A 20664-nucleotide genomic window follows, 5' to 3' on the forward strand; every position below is an offset into this window, starting at 1 on the left:
CAGGTTTCCAGGGCTGGTGTGCTGTTAAAAGTCCAAGAAATCAGTTCCGTGTAGTGAAATCTCTTTAGCACCTGCGCATGGATAGGTCCGCTCCAGCGCTTCGTGTTGACTTCAATGCCAATGCGTCTGACGTAATGACGCTCCCTACGGCCAACTTTTTCAAGCATGAGCGCGCTCCGCGCCAGTGGGGACTCAGCCTTAAGCAGTGCTTATTCGCATCACAACTACTTTTGACTCCTTTGTATTGCTGCAGGAAATTGGATGCCTTCATTTATGATGCAGCTGTTCTGAACTACATGGCTCGCAAGGATGAGGGCTGTAAGCTGGTCACTATTGGCAGTGGGAAGGTGTTTGCTACCACAGGTTATGGCATTGCACTGCAGAAAGGATCGAAGTGGAAACGGCCTATCGACCTTGCGTTACTACAATTTCTAGGCGATGGTAAGTCCCTGCCAGTTTCTTATTTTATTTTTAGATGCAAACTGTCTCTGTGTAGTTACAATAATTGGCCAGGCTGACTGTGTTAAATGGTCTACTTTGACTTTTTGCTTCTCCTTTTTAAGATTTCCTTCCGTTCCTACCTTATTTCTTTCTCTGTTTTAGTCCATTGTCCGGTCCTTTTTTGAATCATGATCGCAATATCTTTAATTCACACCTTTATACCAGTAACCCTTTTACAATCGTTCTCTATCGTCCACCCTTCATTTATTCTGGTTTATCTTCTGAACTGTTAACTAAATATATATTTTTTCCATTGTGAAGCATTCGAGGTCTAGTTTAGGGCCTATTGTTTGTCTTCTCCACTACTCTTTCATCTTTTTCCCTCCAAGTCTGTTCTTTACCCTTCTTTTTACCACTGATCCCACCTTTTTGTCTTTCTAACTTTGTTTTTCTCTTATTACATGTCTCCGCCCCATCATACCTAGCTCTTCTCTGTATTTCTTTTACTACCTGTTACTTTTCCTAAATGTTACTTTTATGTGTGAAGTACTTCTCCCCTTTATGTGTTATTTGTATTATTTGTTATCTATATCAGGGGTCACCAATGGCCAGGCAACAGACCGGTCCCGGTCCGTAGCTCTTAGGAACCGGGCCGCACAGCTGGAGGTGAGCGGTGGGCGAGCGAAGCTTCATCTGTATTTACAGCCGCTCCCCATCACTCACATTACCGCCTGAGCTTCGCCTCCTGTCAGATTAGCGGCGGCATTAGATTCTCATAGGAGCGCGAACGCTACTATAAACTGCGCATGCGCGGGATCTAGGTTGCACGCTCCTTATGAGAAGTCAGAATCTGACACTTATTTTAGTCCGCGCCTCTTTCCCACCCTGTGCACTTGTCTCAGTCACAGTTTTGGTAAGCCCACAAGCTCAGAGCTCCCACTGATTCTGCATTATGGTGAGTTGTATAATTATTTCATTATACCTGTATATTGCAATGTAATAATAATAGAAATAAAGTGCACAATAAATGTAATGCGCTTGAATCATCCCGAAACCATCCCCCCCCCCCCGGTCCATGAAAAAATTGTCTTCCATGAAACCGGTCCCTGGTGCCGAAAAGGTTGGGGAACGCTGATCTATATAATTGTCATGTGTACAGTATTATTGCTGTGAAGCGCTATGTACATTAATGGCGCTATATAAATAAAGACATACATACACACATACATACACACAAACATACATACCTGGCTTTGTGCAGGTCACAAATTACCATGCAGAACAGCTTCTACGTGATCTTCAGGACTTGTATTTTCTTTATCTACTCTGGCTGGTTGCTAGGTAATGGGCCTCTTCTGCCTCTTGAAAATACAATTTGACAGAAGTAGAATTTTCTTGCTCCGATCATTACATTTTAAAAGGTAAACAAAGCCCTATATTATGCAAAACAGATATTTCTTATAAAACAGATAAAAGCATTCTTTATGATCATTTGCAAACTTATGCCAAACGGTATCTCTGCCATTCATACCCTTAGGAGGTTGCTTGCCATGCAGAACAATCGCCACAGTTATTCTGCTAAGATTACACCTCTGAAGTAGCGACATAAATGCCTCTGAAGTAAAGCATTTAGAGATATAAAGGCACTACCTATGCAGCGAAAATAGAAACGCAGAGAACAAAAAACCCTACAGTGCAGTCATTTATTACATTTGAGAAATGTACATGCAAAATATCCACTTACATACCAAAAGCGTCTTTAAGTGGATATTTTGTATGTAGATATTACAGCACATCACATCCAGTCTGTTCCTCCGGCGCTGTGCACTAACATCAGCGCTGTGTCCTTTATTGATAAGCTATAAGACAGGGAACGCTGTGCTCCTTTCTGCACTGCTGCAAGTCCCAGAATCAGCAGTAGGCTACAGTACCTCTCTATGTGTTATTCAATCATCACTGCTTCATCAGGGCAGTAAGTGTCACTGTACCTACAGTAAATAGTTCAGTACAATTTGTATGATTACTTTTCTTAATACCATTTATCACCAAGTCATTTGAAATCCATGGTTGTAACCCATAGCAGTAATAAAAATACTTGGCATCTCCTTTTTACGGAATACAAATTGCATACTTTTTTTTATGTGTGTGGTCAATGGTTGCAAATAATGATAACTTCTGCATCAGAAAAAAGTTAACAACTACAATAGGTTTGAAACGAATTTATTCGACAACTAAGTGAATTATTACATTTTGAATGACTGAAAATCTCATTTCTAACTATACCCAATATTCAGAGAGGAAATGGCAGTTTACAACAGCTGCTCTAATAATGTCTATTTCTTTTTTTAACCAGCTGTCAAAGTTACTGCACGTTTGTCTGTACAGCACTTCCAAATTGGCCTATACATTCTCCCTGAATAGAATTGCTTACCCTACACGGAAAATTAGAAAACGAGAAAAGAATAAATCAGATTTCTGTTTTGTCTCGTTCACACCCTGTGGCCTAATATTTAAAGGAAGGAGGAACCAATCCGATGGCAGTGTTAGAATCTGATGTTTTGTAATTGGAAATTCTCTGTGGCAGTGAAACAAGGGAGAAAATTAGTCTTTTTTTCCCTCAGCAGATGAATGTATTGATTTTTTTTTGTGTGTATGTGAAAAATAAAGTGCGTAGTGTTACTTTGGACAACTTTACACAACCATAAGTATATGTTACGCTAGCTTATCAGACCTTTATTTAACAGGGACTGATGCTTGAAAGATACTTTGCAATCTAATCATTATTCAGCTCATTGAAACACATCCATTAGCAGTGATTCTTCTGTCTCATAGATTCGCCACGTTCCAGGAGTACTTCTGCAAGAATATTTATTTATAAAATGTTTTACCAGGAAGTAATACATTGAGCGTTAACTCTCGTTTTCAAGTATGTCCTGGACATAGAGTTAAGATGACAAACAATACATGGTTACAAATACAGTTACATAAGTGAACAGGGAATACATTATATACAAGACATAGCATGCACAGTTAGAGATAATATATATTATCGGCGTATGTAACAGTTACAGACCAGATTAAAATTTGAGGCAGCTTTAGTTGTGAACGAATTTAGACTGGTGGCGGCTGTGAGAGTTTCCGGTAGATTGTTCCAGTTTTGGGGTGCACGGTAAGAGGAGGAGCGGCCGGATACTTTGTTGAACCTTGGAACCATGAACAGTCTTTTGGAGCCAGATCTCAGATGATAAGTGCTGCATGTGGTAGGGGTGAGGAGCTTGTTCAGACAGATGGGTAGCTTGCCCAGAAAGTATTTGAAGGCAACACAGGAAAGATGAACTTTGCGCCTAGACTCAAGTGATGACCAATCTAGTTCTTTGAGCATTTTGCAGTGGTGTGTGTTGTAGTTGTATTGGAGGACAAAACTGCATATTGAAATGTAGTGTATCAAGTTTGCTAAGGTGGGTTTGGGGTGCCGAGCCGTAAACTATGTCCCCATAGTCGATAATAGGCATTAGCATCTGCTGTGCGATACACTTTCTGACCAGCATACTTAGGGAGGATTTGTTCCTGTAAAGTACACCTAGTTTGGCATAGGGTTTGGATGTCAGGTATCAATGTGCATTCTGAATGTTAAATTGGAGTCAAACCATATGCCTAAGTATTTGAAACTAGTAACAGGAGTTAAGGTGGTGTTAGCGTTGTTTCTGATCTGGAGCTCAGTCATTGGAAGCTTTAAAAATTTAGCCTTGGTCCCAAATACCATTGTTACAGTCTTGTCAGTGTTTAAAAACAGTTTGTTTTGGGAGATCCAATTTTCAAGTCTAGAAAAGTCAGATTGAAGTATGTGCTCAAGGTCGGAGAGGCTAGGGCTGTGTGCATATAAGATTGTGTCATCTGCATACATGTGTATTGAAGCTCCCTTACAAGCTCATAGGAAGATCATTGATGAACACTGAGAAGAGTAGGAGCCCCAGAACAGAGCCTTGCGGGACACCACAGGTGATATCCAAGGGGTTGGAGTTAGAGCCTGAAATAGACACATGTTGGGATCTACCTGATAAGTAGGAATGAAACCAGTTTAAAGCTTGCTTCCTTATTCCAGAGCACTCGAGTTTGTTAAGCAGGATAACGTGATCAACAGTATCAAAAGCCTTTGCAAAATCTAGGAATATTGCACCAATAAGTTGTCCCAGATCCATTCCACACTGTATCTCGTTGCAAACTTTTAGGAGAGTAGTTACTGCGGAGTGTTTGGGGTGAAAACCAGATTGGAATTGGCTAGGGAAATTTGTCTTGGTATAGTAATCACTTAGTTGGGAGTGAACACATTTTTCCATGACTTTGGACAGTATTAGGAGAAGAGAGATTGGCTTGTACGGTAGATTGAGACCGTGTTTTTGTCAGCACTTTTGAAGTTGGGACAACTCTGCCAGTTTTTCAGGTCTTAGGGATATGGCCTGCAGCCAGAATAGAGTTGATTATGGAAGCAATTGGTTTGGGAATGGCTGGGGCACAAAGTCTTAGGGACTTGGATTGCAGTAAGTCAGGTCCACATTGGCTGCTTAGTTTTAGTTTGAGAAGCGCTTGTATAATCTTCTGTTTGGATACTGGGACAAATGGAAAATTGTGAGCAGTGTTGGGAGAGGGTGGGGCTATAGGGTTACTCTCAGAATGAGGTTCATGTTTGTAGTTTGGGTTGTGTTTTGCTAATAAGTTAGTAGCACATCCCACAAAATAATCATTGAATGCAGTTATAAACATTCAACAAAAACACTGTTACATTTAGCTGCCATTTTTACCTATTTAATAATCAGGATGAAGGTTTCGTGTATTTTAGACCCGTATTTGACATTTATTAACCCTTTAAAGGGTCAACACTTATGTTTATTATTAGGCTGTTGGCTAGAGGTGTAATACTGTACATTGCTCTGCAATAGTGTGTGTGGTACCTTTATGAGCAAAAATCTTCTAAAATCCTGGTGAATTAGATGCAAACACATTAATAAAATGATGGAACAATATACAAATATTACCTATTAATATAGCTAAAAGACAGGTTGTGAACATTACCATGGCATAATAGGCCTAATTATCTTTAACTCTCTTATCACACACTTCTTTAAAGCAGCAGTCCAAGCTGCCGGTTTTTATTTGTATTTATTTATTTCGCTTTAATGTGTGCATCAATACAATCCAAACAATGATAAGTAATTGGCTAAGTTGCAGATCGATCAGAAAAGATTCGGCTAAATGGATGTCAGTGCAGCAGAAGTGGACCAAGGTGCAAAGTTATGTGGGGAAGATCATGTGACCAGGCAGTCGCTAGATACAATTGGGGCACTGCTAGAGAAAGGGCAGGGCTCAAAAAGAGGTGTGCCAGAGCCTGTTTCAGAAGAGGAAGGGGGTGTGATTTTGTTGCTATAGAAACAAAAAATGCTTGTTACATTAAAATAATGTAAAAAATTTCAGTTGTTAAAAAAAATGCTACGTGTATTTTCTCATAGTACAGAACTGATTAATTAAAAAAAACACACATTATGATATTGCTTGGTCTGCAGCTTTAAAGGGTAGTAGTAGCCGTATAGGTCCCAGAAAGAGTAAGATATTTTGCAGGTTATGAAACCTTTTAATGGACCAACATATTAATTAATCGTACACAGTTTTCCTGTGTTTATCCTATTGAAACGGTAGAGGTCTCTTCATCAGATGTGATCACTAAACTGGAGAACAGAGGCTTAAATACATAGCGCATGAGGTTCAACACAGCAGGGGTCTTCATCTGTAATTGAGGTGTTCAGAAGATTATGTTTTGAGAGGGTACTATATCTGATACTTATATAGTATACTTATCCTCTCAACGCCTCATCCATGAATGAATACACTGGAGGACAATACCCTAGCTACAATATTCTGAACATCTCACAAATAAGGGCCCCTGCTGTAATGAACCTCATGCACGATGTACTCCCATCTCCAGTTTAGAGATCACATCTGATTAAGAGACCTCTGGAGTCTTAAAAGCTTTTGCACAAGAAAACCTTGTATGATTGATCCATTGGGCCATTAAAATCACAACCTAGGAAGTATCTTATTACACATTTAGGATTCTCCTAGACAACATAATGATGCTTTAAAATCATGTGATAAATTGTGTTTCTTACCATGGAAGTATTGAAGTCAAATTATGCCAAATTCACTCTGTGTTAGGAAATAATGAGTGGAGCCGTAGCGGGAAATAGAAAGCAGCCATCTAACTCATGTGCTAATCTAAATCTTCAATCTTATTCTGTTTTGTCTGATATGTTTCTTGAGGAACTACCTTCATTAACAGATGATCACTTGAGCTGGAAGTCTATGTCCTTACCAACATGACTATGTAAACATTATATTTGACTATTGTAACAACAATGCATGCGACATTGAGTAAAGTAGAATCTTGTAAAATGCACCATTTGGTGAGCTCACCCAATATACATAACATTTCTGCATTTCATAATTACTTTAGTAGTGCTATACTGTATGGGTTTGACTTTATATCCAAAAGCTACTGTAAAATAAACATTACCAACATATATCTCTTAAAATCTCCATCCCTTTCTCATGCAATGCTTGCAATCCAATGTGTTTAGTGATGTATTATATTTAACATTCTGCATATAGGCTACACATCAACATAATTAACTCTTTCTCTTCATCATTTCTACAATAAAATTGTGAATCAGATCATGCAGAGTTGCTTTGTTCAATCAATTTATTTAAATGTGTCATATCTTTAAGCATCCAACTAGCTTCGAAGACATTGGGGCCGATGCACTAAGTGCAGATAAGCCACTTATCGAAGCCTTTTCACCAAAAAAAGCCTACTGCTATTCAGTAAGAACTCGTGCAATTCTAGTAGCTCCAATTAGCTTATCGAAGCTAATCGTGGCTCTAGAATAGAGATTTCATCTCAAAATCCTCCCGCCAGGAAAAGTTCTCAGGAAGTTGGTGAAAAGCCGATAAGAAGCGAGAGGGGACTTAGAAAAAAAAAAAATTCCTGCATCAGATTGATGGCGGGAGTCTCCGGAGCACATACCCATTTATATCAGCATCGGAGGCCCTCAGCATGAATCCCATGCAATAAAAATGCAATTACAGACAACTTCATTACCTTAGTGGCTAACCGCTAAGGTAATGAAGGGGTTTTGGAATTATGTCACAATCACTTTAAGGGATGACATCACATCCTTTTGAACTAATGTAACCTATAACATGGTTCATCAACCAAAGGGATTGTCTTCAATCCCATTGGCTGTAATACCATGTGATATAGCTATGTGGTTTGAAGGATGTGACGTACCTCCCTTGGAGATGACGTCACAGCCCTAACAAAAAAAAAAAAGGAGGCGGGCACATGATACAGCATTCAATCAGATTGGAGATGTACCTTCTGACCTGAAAATGTGACGTCACAGGCCCTATATAAGGCCTGGACGCCACATTTAATAGGAAGAAGACGACGATAGAACATCCTGTTCTGGATTTACCATTGGGTTTTGGATTGACAGATGAAGATAGAAGAATAAAGAAAAGAAAGAAATAATGACAGATGAAGAAAGACGGTGATAGAAGATAAAAAAAGAAGACTTTTGTTAACTGTTCCGGATCTTCAAGGTGGATGGCATTGGAATGACTTTGATGATGTCGCGGAACGAGAGCTTGCAGAATCGCCAGGATTCGGAGGGCCAGCCCTTCTTAACGTAATAAAAATATTGAATGTATGTAATTTTATTTTTACAGGTTTTTTTGGTATAGATCAGTATAGTGACAGAAAAATCATTTTTTGGCAAATGCTTTTTTTTCTATTGATTGTTGTTTTTTAGTGTTCTGTTTATTGTTTCGATTAAATTGTTTGTAATTTGGATGGCTTGTTTTTATGTCATTTTCTGATTGTTTAGCATTTTTAGTTAATTATTTATTTTGTTGGCTACTTGTTTTAATTGATGTGTTGGCTAGTGCAGGGGTGCACAAACATTTCCCTGTGCACACCCCTGCCTGCTCTCCTTAGTGCCTCGTGCCCCCTCCCCCCCTGCTCGACCCTGGTGTCAAATGACGCGTGGGGTCATGTGACATCACGTCGCCATGGTAACGTGACATCACGTGACCCCACTGTGTCATTTGACACAGGGTTACCAGGATGACGCGTCGCTGGAAGTAGGGCTCTAGGGGGTGCGCCCCCCAGTTTGCGCACAGCTGGGCTGGTGGTTTTATAAATTAATTGATTCCTTGGCTAGTGGTTTAAATATAATTAATTGTTTTGTTGTTAAGTGCTTTTATTTATTAAATTGATTGGTTGGCTAGTGCTTTTATTTATTAAATTGATTGGTTGGCTAGTGCATTTATTTATTACATTGGTTGGTAAGTGCTTTTATTTATTAAGGTTGGTTAGTGCTCTTATTTATTACATTGATTGGTTGGCTAGTGCTTTTATTTATGTATTTAATTGGTTGGCTAGTGCTTTTATCTATTGAATTGGGGTGTTTAGGTGCTTGTGTATATCTTTTATTATTGTGTATTTTTGGCCTTCATGCTTTTTTATTAGGGTGACCATTGAGTGACATTGTGGCTTATCATGCCCATATTATATGGGTATGATGTACCACTATGCCAATCAATGGGTACAGGGTGGGTATATTGGTCCCAGGGTGGGTGGTTAGGCATCCCGGGTGGGTAGCGGGGGAGGGTGGGTTAACCCTTTAATTACTATAGCGGTTATTAACTGCTAAGTTGATTAAGGGGTTAGGGGCCAATTAGATTGTATTTTCTCATGTTTTCTTGCTAGCATCGGAGGACATGGACCTGGAGTATGCTGAAGAGGATGCCCTTCATGATGGTAGGGGTAAGTAGAAAGGTTTATTTACTTTATTTATGCTGGCTAATGTTTTATTTTATAATGAACATATGAGATAATATCCATATATGGATAATAGTAATTTTGCCCATTACTGTACTGTATGTATTGGGGGGAGGGGGGATGTATTTATTTGAATGTATGCATATATTTTTTTTTTTTAGGCACAGGATTGAGGACCCCGAACACCCGCAGGGACCACCCGAGGGCCCCCAGACACCCACGGGGACAAGGAAAGGGAAAAAAGTGCACAGCTAATTAAACCAATATACAATATTGATCTACTAACAGTGAGTAGTGAATTGGAACAATAATACCCTCAACCTTGAAGTGATTATACATACAATGGCCGTGCAAACAATATAATGGCTGCAGCTGTAATGGGTCAGGGTGGCTCAGCACTCCAACAACACTAGAACAGAATGGAGACAAAAAACAGCGCAAACCGCATAGTGAAGTATATCAAAATTATCATTTGATTTGTATAAAAGGTGAGTATTAGGCGTACATCAGGTTAAGAGAATAAACGCATTGAGTGCATATAGCACAACAGGTTACCACACTGCAGAATGTAACAGGGGTTACATAGTTACATAGTTACTGTACATAGTAGATGAGGTTGAAAAAAGACGTACGTCCATCAAGTTCAACCTATGCTAAATTTAGACAACAGATACTTTATTCTATATCTATACTTACTTATTGATCCAGAGGAAGGCAAACAAAAACCCCATTAAGGGGAACAATTAATTCCTTCCTGACTCCAAGAATTGGCAATCGGATTAATCCCTGGATCAACATCCTTCCCATGTATACTTATTTGGTATATCCCTGTATACCTTTCCCATCTAAAAAGATGTCCAACCTTTTTTTGAACAAATCTATTGTATCTGCCATCACAGTCTCCATGGGTAATGAATTCCACATTTTAACTGCCCTTACTGTAAAGAACCCTTTCCTTTGTTGCTGGTGAAATTTCCTTTCCTCCAACCTTAAGGGATGGCCCCGAGTCCTTTGTACTGCCCGTGGGATGAATAGTTCTTTTGAAAGCTCCTTGTATTGTCCCTGAATATATTTGTATATAGTTATCATATCCCCTCTTAGACGCCTCTTTTCTAATGTAAATAAATCTAATTTAGCTAGCCTCTCCTCATAAGTTAGAATGCCCATCCCCTTTATTAATTTGGTGGCTCTTCTCTGCACTCTCTCTAGTTCCATAATGTCTTTTCTTAGGATTGATGCCCAAAATTGTACTCCATATTCAAGGTGTGGTCTTACTAATGCTTTGTAAAGGGGCATAATTATGTTTACTTCCCTTCCATCCATTGCCCGTTTGATGCAAGATAAGATCTTGTTTGCCTTTGCAGCTACTGCATGACATTGGGCACTATTGCTTAGCCTGCTGTTTACAAGCACTCCTAAATCCTTCTCCATCAAGGATTCCCCCAATATATCTCCATTTAATTTGTAAGTCGCCTTTTTATTCTTGTATCCCAAATGCATAACCTTACATTTATCTGTATTAAACCTCATTTGCCATTTACCTGCCCACGTTTCCAGTCTCTCCAAGTCCTTCTGAAGAGAAATTACATCCTGCTCTGATTCTATTACCTTACACAATTTAGTATCATCAGCAAAGATGGAGACTTTGCTCTCGATCCCAACCTCAAGGTCATTAATAAACTAGTTAAAAAGCAGGGGTACCGATCCTTGAGGTACTCCACTCACGACTTTAGCCCAACCTGAAAAATTTCCATTTATGACAACCCTCTGTTGTCTGTCCTTTAACCAGTTTTCAATCCAGGTGCATATATTATTACTGAGTCCAATTTTCTTTATTTTGTACACCAATCTCTTGTGTGAAACCGTATCAAAAGCCTTTGCAAAATCTAAGTAGACCACATCAACTGCATTACCCTGGTCTAAATTCCTACTTACCTCCTCAAAGAAACAAATAAGGTTAGTTTAGCAAGATCTATCCTTCATAAATCCATGCTGACTATTACAGCTAAACCCTGTTATAACGCGCCTCGTTATACCGCGATTCGGTTATAACGCGGTTTTCCCGTGGCTCCCGTTTTAAAAAAAAAAAAAAAAAAATTTTTTTGCACACTGCACACACTGCACACACTCACTGCACACACTCACTGCACACACACACTGCTCATTGCTCACACTGCCACACTGCACACACACTGCACACTGCACACACACTGCTCATTGCTCACACTGCACACACTGACACACTGCACACACACTGCACACACACTACTCATTGCTCACACTGCACACACTGACACACTGCACACACACTGCACACACACTGCACACTGCACACTGCACACACACTGCACACTGCACACACACTGCTCATTGCTCACACTGCACACACTGACACACACTGTACACTGCACACACACTCCTCATTGCTCACACTGCACACACTGACACACTGCACACACACTGCACACTGCACACACACTGCTCATTGCTCACACTGCACACACTGACACACTGCACACACACTGCACACACACTGCACACTACTGCACCGACACACTTTATTCGAGCAAATACCCAGTATGTACCTGGCAGATACCTGGAATGCGCCGCTCCTCACCTCTGACAAGCCCCGTTGCGTTTGCCTTCCCAGCCTGGGTTCATGCCTGGCTGACGGGCGGCTGATCTGTTAAATGATAATGATTAGGATTTAATAGGCTGCAATGCTTCGCGTGTCTACCAGATGGCATAAATTCATGAATTGTAATGCAGTATATATATATATATATATACTGTGCAGTATTGCAGCCAGCGGGAATAAAATGCTTCAATCCCTGCCTGGAAAATAACCCAATGCACTCGGGCAGAAAACAGTCACAAACCTCAATACACCCGGGTATACCCGAATTCGTGGGACTAGCCGAGCTCGAATAAAGTGTGTCGCCAGTGTACACACACACACTGTAGTACTTTCCGTATACAGGAAAATGTGAACATCGGCAGTATAACATTTCTTTCCTGTATTTCACTGATGAGCTATTTACACTTTACTGAGAATGTATGCGTTTGTTTTTCTAACCATCATACTTATGTATTAAGCACTATTAGCTGGTGCAATTATTATATAGAAATAAACAGACAACTGCACTTTAACAGATGTACCGTAGTGGTGACCTTCCTCTAGGTAGTTAAGAAAATATTTTGCCTGTACAACGTCTTGTGACTTTTGTTTGACACAGTTAAGGGGGTGGGAAGTCATTGTGGGGTGGGGGGGTGGCGGGGCCCTGCGCTGCGGCTACGGCGGGCCCTGTACTGCGGCGAGGGGGGGGGGGGGTTAGCGGTCTGTGTGTGTGAGTGCATGAGTGCCTGTCTGTGTGTGTGTGTGTGAGTGCGTGAGTGCCTGCATGTGTGTGCGCGCGTGTGTGTATGAGTGCGTGAGTGCGTGAGTGCCTGCATGTGTGTGCGCGCGTGTGTGTATGAGTGCGTGAGTGCGTGAGTGCCTGTGTGTGTGTGTGTGTGTATGTGTGTATGTGTGTATGTGTGTATGTATGAGTGCTCCAGCCCGAGTCCGTGGAAGGAGGGGGGGGGGAGAGTAGCGGGTCCCTCCTGCAGTCAGTGGAGGGAGTGGGGGGAGAGTAGCAGCTCCCTCCTGCAGTCCGGGGAGGGGGGGGAGAGTAGCAGCTCCCTCCTGCAGTCCGGGGAGGGGGGGGAGAGTAGCAGCTCCCTCCTGCAGTCCGGGGAGGGGGGGGAGAGTAGCGGGTCCCTCCTGCAGCCCGTGGAGGGAGGGGGGGGGGAGAGTAGCAGCTCCCTCCTGCAGCCCGTGGAGGGAGGGGGGGGAGAGTAGCAGCTCCCTCCTGCAGCCCGTGGAGGGAGGGGGGGGGGAGAGTAGCAGCTCCCTCCTGCAGTCCGTGGAGGGAGGGGGGGGAGAGTAGCAGGTCCCTCCGCTCAAGCCACGCCCCCCCTCCCTGTCAAACCTCCCACCTCCCGCTCACCTCCCGCTCCGGCTCTTACACTTACTTACACACACACTCAGACACTTACACACACTCACAGACACTTACACACACTTACAGACACTCACAGACACTCACAGACACTCACACACACTTACACACAGTTATGCACACTTACACACACTCACAGACACTTACACACACTTACAGACACTCACAGACACTCACAGACACTTACACACACTCACAGACACTTACACACACTCACAGACACTTACACACACTCACAGACACTTACACTTTAGACCGTGGCGATTTTTAAATATACTGTAGTACCAGAAAGTACTGCCGTTGCGGTGGTGGCGTCGGTGGGGAGGTCGCGCGGCAGGGAGCGGAAAACTGGCGGAAACTGGTTGTATAGCGTTTTTTTTTCTATTCAGGGGGAAGCCGGGACCGGAGGGGCATCCCCGCTCCCATCTCCTGCCCCGCGGCCTGTCACGCGGTGACAGGGGGAAGCGGGGACCGGAGGGACATCCCCGCTCCCATCTCCTGCCCCGCGGGCTGTCCCGCGGTGACAGGGGGAAGCGGGGAGCGGAGGGACATGCTCGCTCCCATCTCCTGTCCCGCGGGATGAATCTGCGTTAAAGCGGCGGCCATTTTTTTTTCTTCGCGACACCGTTAGTAACGCGGTGGTCTCGGGGTGGACCCCGAGACCCGCGTTATAACGGGGTTTAGCTGTACTAATAATTTTGTTTTCCATTAGGTATTCCTGAATATTATCCCGTATTAAACCTTCAAGTAGTTTCCCGTACTATTGAAGTCAGGCTTACAGGTCTGTAATTCCCCGGGTGTGATCTAGCTCCCTTTTTAAATATAGGCACCACATCTGCTACCTATAAGCACATAGGCACACCACAAATATAGGCGCCAATCTTGTGGTACTGAGCCTGTGAAAATGGAGTCCTTGAATATTAAATATAATGGTTTTGCTATTACTGATCTTAACTCCTTGAGAACTCTTGGATGTATGCCATCGGGGCCAGGTGCCTTATTTACTTTCATTTTTTCAAGTCGCTTATGAACTTCTTCCTCAGTTAACCAATTGTTCATTAATATGGAGGTTGTGGCTTCCTCCTGTGGCGCTACTATTGAACTTTATTCTTCCCTGGTAAACAAGTGTCAAAGAATTTGTTTAATACCTGTGCTTTCTCTTTATCTCCAATAATCTGCCTACCCATCTCACACTGAAAGGGTCCTATATTTTCTTTTCTCATTTTTTTTGTTATTAAGGTACTTAAAGAACTTTTTAGGGTTGACCTTACTTTCTATTGCAATCCTTTTTTCATTATCCATTTTTGCTAATTTAATTGCCCTTTTGCAATTTTTGTTACATTCCTTATAATTCTGATACGATGTCTCTGTCCCTTCTGACTTAAAGAATCTAAACGCCTTCCTCTTCTTGTCCATTTCCTCCCCTACCTGTTTATTTAGCCACATTGGTTTTGACTTATTTCTTTTATACTTATTACCCAAGGGTATACACTGATAAGTGTGCTTTTCTAACAATGTTTTAAAGACTGCCCATTTATGTTCTACATTTTTCCCTGCAAAAACATCATCCCATTGTATTACTACCAGATTAGACCTCAGTTTATTAAAATCTGCCTTTCTAAAGTTTAAAGTCTTTGTTGAGCCCAAGTGATCTGTTTTTTGATAATTTATTTCAAATGAGACCACGTTATGATCACTGTTACCCAAATGTTCCAGGACTTGAATATTTGTTATTACTTCTACATTGTTTGATATGACCAAATCCAGAACTGCCCCTCTCTTGGTTGGTTCCTCAATAATTTGGGTCATATAATTATCTTTAAGCACCCCCAAAAACCTGTTTCCTTTTGTTGTAATGCTAATCTCATTGCCCCAGTCTATGTCTGGATAATTAAAATCCCCCATTATGCAAACATGACCCAGTTTTGATGCCTTCTCCATTTGCAAATGTATTTTAGCTTCCTCAATCTCACAGATATTTGGTGGTTTGTAGCATATTCCCACAAACATTTTCTTTATACTTTTACCTCCACTGCTAATTTCTATCCACAAAGTCTCTACATTTTCATCATTCCCTTCATAGACATCATCCCTTATAATAGGTTTTAGGGTCACTGGCAATCACAGTTGAATCGACTCGTAAGATCAGCCTCACTACCTCTGTGGAAGGTACTACTGGAACCCTATCCGTCCGGTGGTCTCGATCTCATCAAGGGAGTACTCCTCTCCGGGAAACCGGCATGCGTGCGCGCACACTGCAGGGTCGCGTCGCCGTCGGATAACGTCACAGCGCCAAAGATGAAAGTCTCTTCCGCACACGTGGTGTGTGGGTCAATAGAACAGGAACAGTCTCGATCTCGTTAAAGTGATAATAGCACAGCTGAGGTCGCAGGCTCAATGGTTCAGTCACCAAGAATAATGGGCTAAAAATCGTAATACTAGATATTACGATTTTTAGCCCAAATCAAATCAAATTATAATTTTGATATACTTCACTATGCGGTTTGCGCTGTTTTTTGTCTCCACCCGCGGGGACAACCTGGAGGCCCACGGACACTTGTGTGGACCACCCAGGGACCCCGGACGGCCTCTGGCATCAATCCTGTGTAGAAAAAAATAAAATGTTTTTATGTGGGGGCACAGAGGGTGAGTGGATTTTGTATTGGTGGTTAGTACATATTGTAATGTTTATTAGGGGCAGAGGGAGTGAGTGAAGGGCCAAGTACCCGCACCAAGGTAATGAAGCTGCTTTAATGTAATTTGTATTAATAATGTGCGGGAGCAGGGGGACTCCTGAGCTGCACCGCTTTGAATTCTGCCTCAGGGTCTCCCTGCTTCCTGAGTTACAGGCCTCAGTATGGGGCATCGGGTGCCAGTATCACCGCCGTTTTTAAATCGTCTGCGTTACGTGACCGTAGGATTTAAATACTGTAGGAGATGCCGGCACCCCATACCAGGACCTGTAACTTGGGAAGCAGGGGGTCCCCGGACCTCAAATCAACGAGGTTCTGCTCCGGAGACCCCTTGCTACAATACGTAGTAATACATTTTATATGAAACATTTTTTATCTCTGGCGAGATTTGCGCAGGGAAAGGCGTCTCTCTCTCTCTGTAGCAGAAAGAAATTGCCGGGTGAGCCCTTTTCAGTGGGGCGAACATCACGTTGCCGGCTACTCGCCAGTTTTGCAAAATGTTGCTGTCACAGGTATTCTGGGCTTTATGCAACGCTGTCAAATCTGGTGATTTAAATAGCCCGGCGTTTTCCCCCCCGCTGCTTAATGCATAGGCCCCATTCACTTTCTCCTTGAGTGTGGAATAGTAAGAGAGTATGATTTTTATGTGTTAGGCGGCCACCAAGATATTTTTCTTCTGTGTTCAACCCCATTGGTTGAACAAAGAGCTCCGCTCTGAAGAATCAAAGATGGAAAAAAACACATTCGAGGACACTTTTTCTAAAAAATTTAAAAATGAAAAAGTGTTACAAATAGGTGTTTGGAAGTGTTAACAAAAAATCTTCTTTGCTGTTTTCCTACTTTCCTTCTTCCTATTAAATATGTTTAGGACTTTCACAAAGTTTATTTCTTCTTTTTATGATCGTGGTACAGATTGCAGATTTTACTCAAGTTATTGGTTGTAGCAAAGTATGCTGGAAACATACATTTTTATGCAGCATCATAAAACATGAATGCTTTTATTCATGCGAATTCACAGCGTATCTGCCTTAGATGTTCCACGTCTTATGGACGATTTTTACTAAGTAGAGATGGGTGGACTGGTCCAAATCCCCTTCCTGGATTTTCTGGGCTTTTCAGACAAAATCTGATCCACACGTTGAAATCAGAGTTCGGATTTCAGCAACTTTATCCTTTATGGATTCTTTCAAATCCGCCCAATGTGCTGAGATTTGGGGATTTGAAAAAAATCAGATGTTGGATTAAACCTAAATCCGGTCCACTGAACGTGTATACAGTATATCACATCCGACGTCAGAGTCACCATAAATCCAAAATCGGACTGGATTCCGTGACTCGGATTCCGATTTTCAATAGTAGAAAAAAACAGCGGATTTGCCTTTTTGAGACTGATTAGCGGAAATCCGAGGCTGAAAGGGACTGGTCAATCCGTGGCAGCTTCAAAATCAAACAAAAATCTGCCCATCTCTACCAAGCAGTCTTCTGCCTTAGGACACCTTCTAGCGCACGATCACACCAGCAGAAGACTTGTGCAAAATATAGGCTTAACAGTCTTTCAGCAATGTGACACAGTTTTCCAAATATTGAGTTATGATCCACAAGCCTGTTCCTCTTGTGTTTATCATTCACAAATCACAAATCATGTGACAAATTGCCTTCATTGGCATCAAATAATATGTCCGATTCAGACATTGATGCACAAAGTAAGTAGTGGTAGCTAACCGTATAAAGGCCCTTATAGCCTATTCAAACCAGTGAACTGTAAGGCCTCGTCCCCAGTGATACCGACCGCGAGCGAAGAGACGGCCGTCTATGGGTCCGGCCCCAGTCAGTGTGTGCACGCGCATGCACAAAGCGCAATGGCGTGACCACAATTTGAAAAGTCAAGAAATTTGACTTTTGACGTGGCGACCGAGCAATGCCACTTCACGGTGGCGGTTCAGCCAATGAGGGCAAACCAGCCATATGACATCATGGCCATGCCCCCCGCCATGCCTCCCCATCGCGAGTGATCTGAAGTCCTCAGATCACTGGGTAAAAACCACGAACGCCGCCAGCCGCTCCATTGCTCGCACGCGCACTAACTGGGGCCGTAGCCTAAGGGACCTTTTGGCTTCGCACTGTAGTACAGATTTAGCAAGGGTTGTTGCTCCTATTGATAACACAACATATCCCATTATAACACACAATAACACATTATTTTCATAGGATTTTTCAGTGATAATGCAGAATATTGCAACATATCTCATTATAACACACAAGAGAAAGCTATAAAAACTGTTCCTTCTGTAAATATAGCTCTAAATATTTAAAGTGACAGTTCAAAATAACGGATCAAAACCTTTTGTCACCCTTAAAATAACTTTCACACTTATTTGTGTATTGTCAAAACATTAATATGTATTGCTTTTCATCAGGAACATAAGCTACTTTTGTTTATCTATTTGAAACATGCCCATACTACGTAAGCAGAGAAAAGCACTACTAGTATATACCCTCCATCACATATTATCTCTATATACCTGACCCCGGCCATTTCAGGCTTCTTCTTTTATTACAGACACACACAAATAGCTACACTTTAAACTATGCATTTGTTTGTGCCATCCTCCAATTGTTTCCCATTTATTCTAGTCACCATGTCTAATTAAGCATGATTGACTTATGAAGCAATTTGTTATTAGCAGAAACCTTGACTGTGAAAGCCAGTTAAGCTATGAAATATTGGAGATAGACTTTGGTCAAATAGAATAATATTGAAGATTGTGGCTTAGTATTTCTTTTTGAATTGCCCATTTCCCCAAGCCTTAGTTGCTGTGGTACAGCTTGTTTTATCAGTATTTTTTGACTCCTATAAATACGTTTCAAGGGAAATTAAAAGACCCAAGATGACGACCAAAAGTAAGATGGCAGAATGCAATGAGAATTATTTTTGGATCAACGTGGAGAAGAGGCTTGCTACCTGCAAGATAATTGGGGAGGCCTTCATGCAGCAGTAGATTGACTAGGGCTGAATATGATGATGATAAAATAAGTGCACTAGCCTCATTGTTAGCTCATTACTTAAATTATCTGCTAATCATTCTACTTACCGTATGCAGAGGGATGTTCAGTGACATACTTTTTTTTTTATCTGCTCCCAATCACCCGTCACTGCTAATTCTGTATGAAATTCAACATCACCTATAAGGTACCCATCCTTTATTTAATACATTGCACCCCGCTGCCCCGCTTTAATGTCTTGCTCTAACATACTTGCATATTCTGCCCTTACCCTGCAAGCATTTTGTTCTGTTCCAGTAGTGTTGGGCTTGTAAATTCTTCAAGCAATATCCCATGCAGTTCCTTATCCCTAGTTTAATATCGTTAAGATGTCTAAAATCTATACAGACCTTCCATGTTTAAAAGGTTGGAGCATATGACATATCCCCTTCATTCATGTTAATGATTGTGTCTTGTGGGGAACATGCGTTTTTCAGCATTCACTATAGTTTGTAAGCTAGCCACATGAGTATGTAACATACATTAGGACTTATTGATGTTCTTAGTAAAGATAATTATGGTTATTTAGTGGTACAGTACATGTGAATACACAGCTATACAGTGTTGTACTATACAGTATCAAAGAAGCAGGAACACCTTGCCCAGAGGATCTTGCAAGTTTGTAGCACAAGGGGATAAAGTGGCCTGCCCATGACTATATGGACGAAGCACTGGATCTGAAAGTGAAATATTTCACTGTAGAGGCAAGTGCCTGTACCATAAAGCCACTCTTCCCCTCTTGAAGCAAAAAGCAACTTAGTACTGTGATCTTTAATGGCCTTTTTGTTTCACCTCCCCTCTCATCTTGCAAAGACAGATCGGCTTCTCTATCTACTTTCTACTCAAGATGTGGCTTCTTGTATGCTTTTGAAGTGCTATAATAAGGACATTCTTTTTAAAAAAAAAATTCTGTTTGAAGCCCCGTTGCAGGGTGAAAGAAGTCATGATGAGCAGCTACATATAAATGGAACACCTTTATAGATTTCAAATGACTCACTTTCTCCTATACAATTAAGGCCCCTACTCATCTGAAGATGATTAATACTAGAGATTTGCCTGTTTTTAAACTGTTGTAATGCATCTTGCATTATGCATTTTGTAGTGTTTATAGGTCAAATCTTAATGTCTTCCTTGTGAAACGATGGTTCCCCCACCCTCTGGGAGATTCTGCCATTACTGGTCGTGTGGTGCATGGTACCTGCTCGTAACAAGAGGGCTGAGCTGTCCGCCGGTGGTAGTGGGGACACAGGATCAGGTTTCTGGGGTACATTACCCACATGGTTATCTAGCAGTGTAGCACCTCCTTTTGCTGTAGGCTCCAGATAGGTGAAGATGATCTCCTACAGTAAAACTAACCCCCCCCCCCACCCCAGTAAGATCACACACTAGGTGGGAGTATAACAACAGGAACAGTTTATTCTCTTGGTCTATACATAGACCTCTGCAGTCTCTGGGATGGTCAACTTGAGGATGGTCTCTGGACTACCACTACGATCAGGGCCCCTGCAGCTGTCCTGGCTCTTCCCTGGCCCTCTACCAGGACCAGAGGTGTAGGGTATCACTCACTCTCCCCCAAGGGGAAGAGGAACAGGGG

General features: G+C 41.8%; 1 protein-coding gene across 1 annotated transcript in view; it reads left to right on the forward strand.

Annotated features, from left to right (window-relative positions):
* GRIN2D (glutamate ionotropic receptor NMDA type subunit 2D) overlaps positions 1 to 20664 on the forward strand; it is a 370096-nt gene that overhangs the window by 323114 nt on the left and 26318 nt on the right. Inside the window, exon 11 of the mRNA XM_075605369.1 lies at positions 254 to 441. Within this exon, the coding sequence (XP_075461484.1) occupies positions 254 to 441 (188 nt within the window). The remainder of the gene's footprint in view (positions 1 to 253; positions 442 to 20664) is intronic.

Source organism: Ascaphus truei, chromosome 6, assembly GCF_040206685.1.
Source record: "Ascaphus truei isolate aAscTru1 chromosome 6, aAscTru1.hap1, whole genome shotgun sequence".
Lineage (NCBI taxonomy): Eukaryota > Metazoa > Chordata > Amphibia > Anura > Ascaphidae > Ascaphus > Ascaphus truei.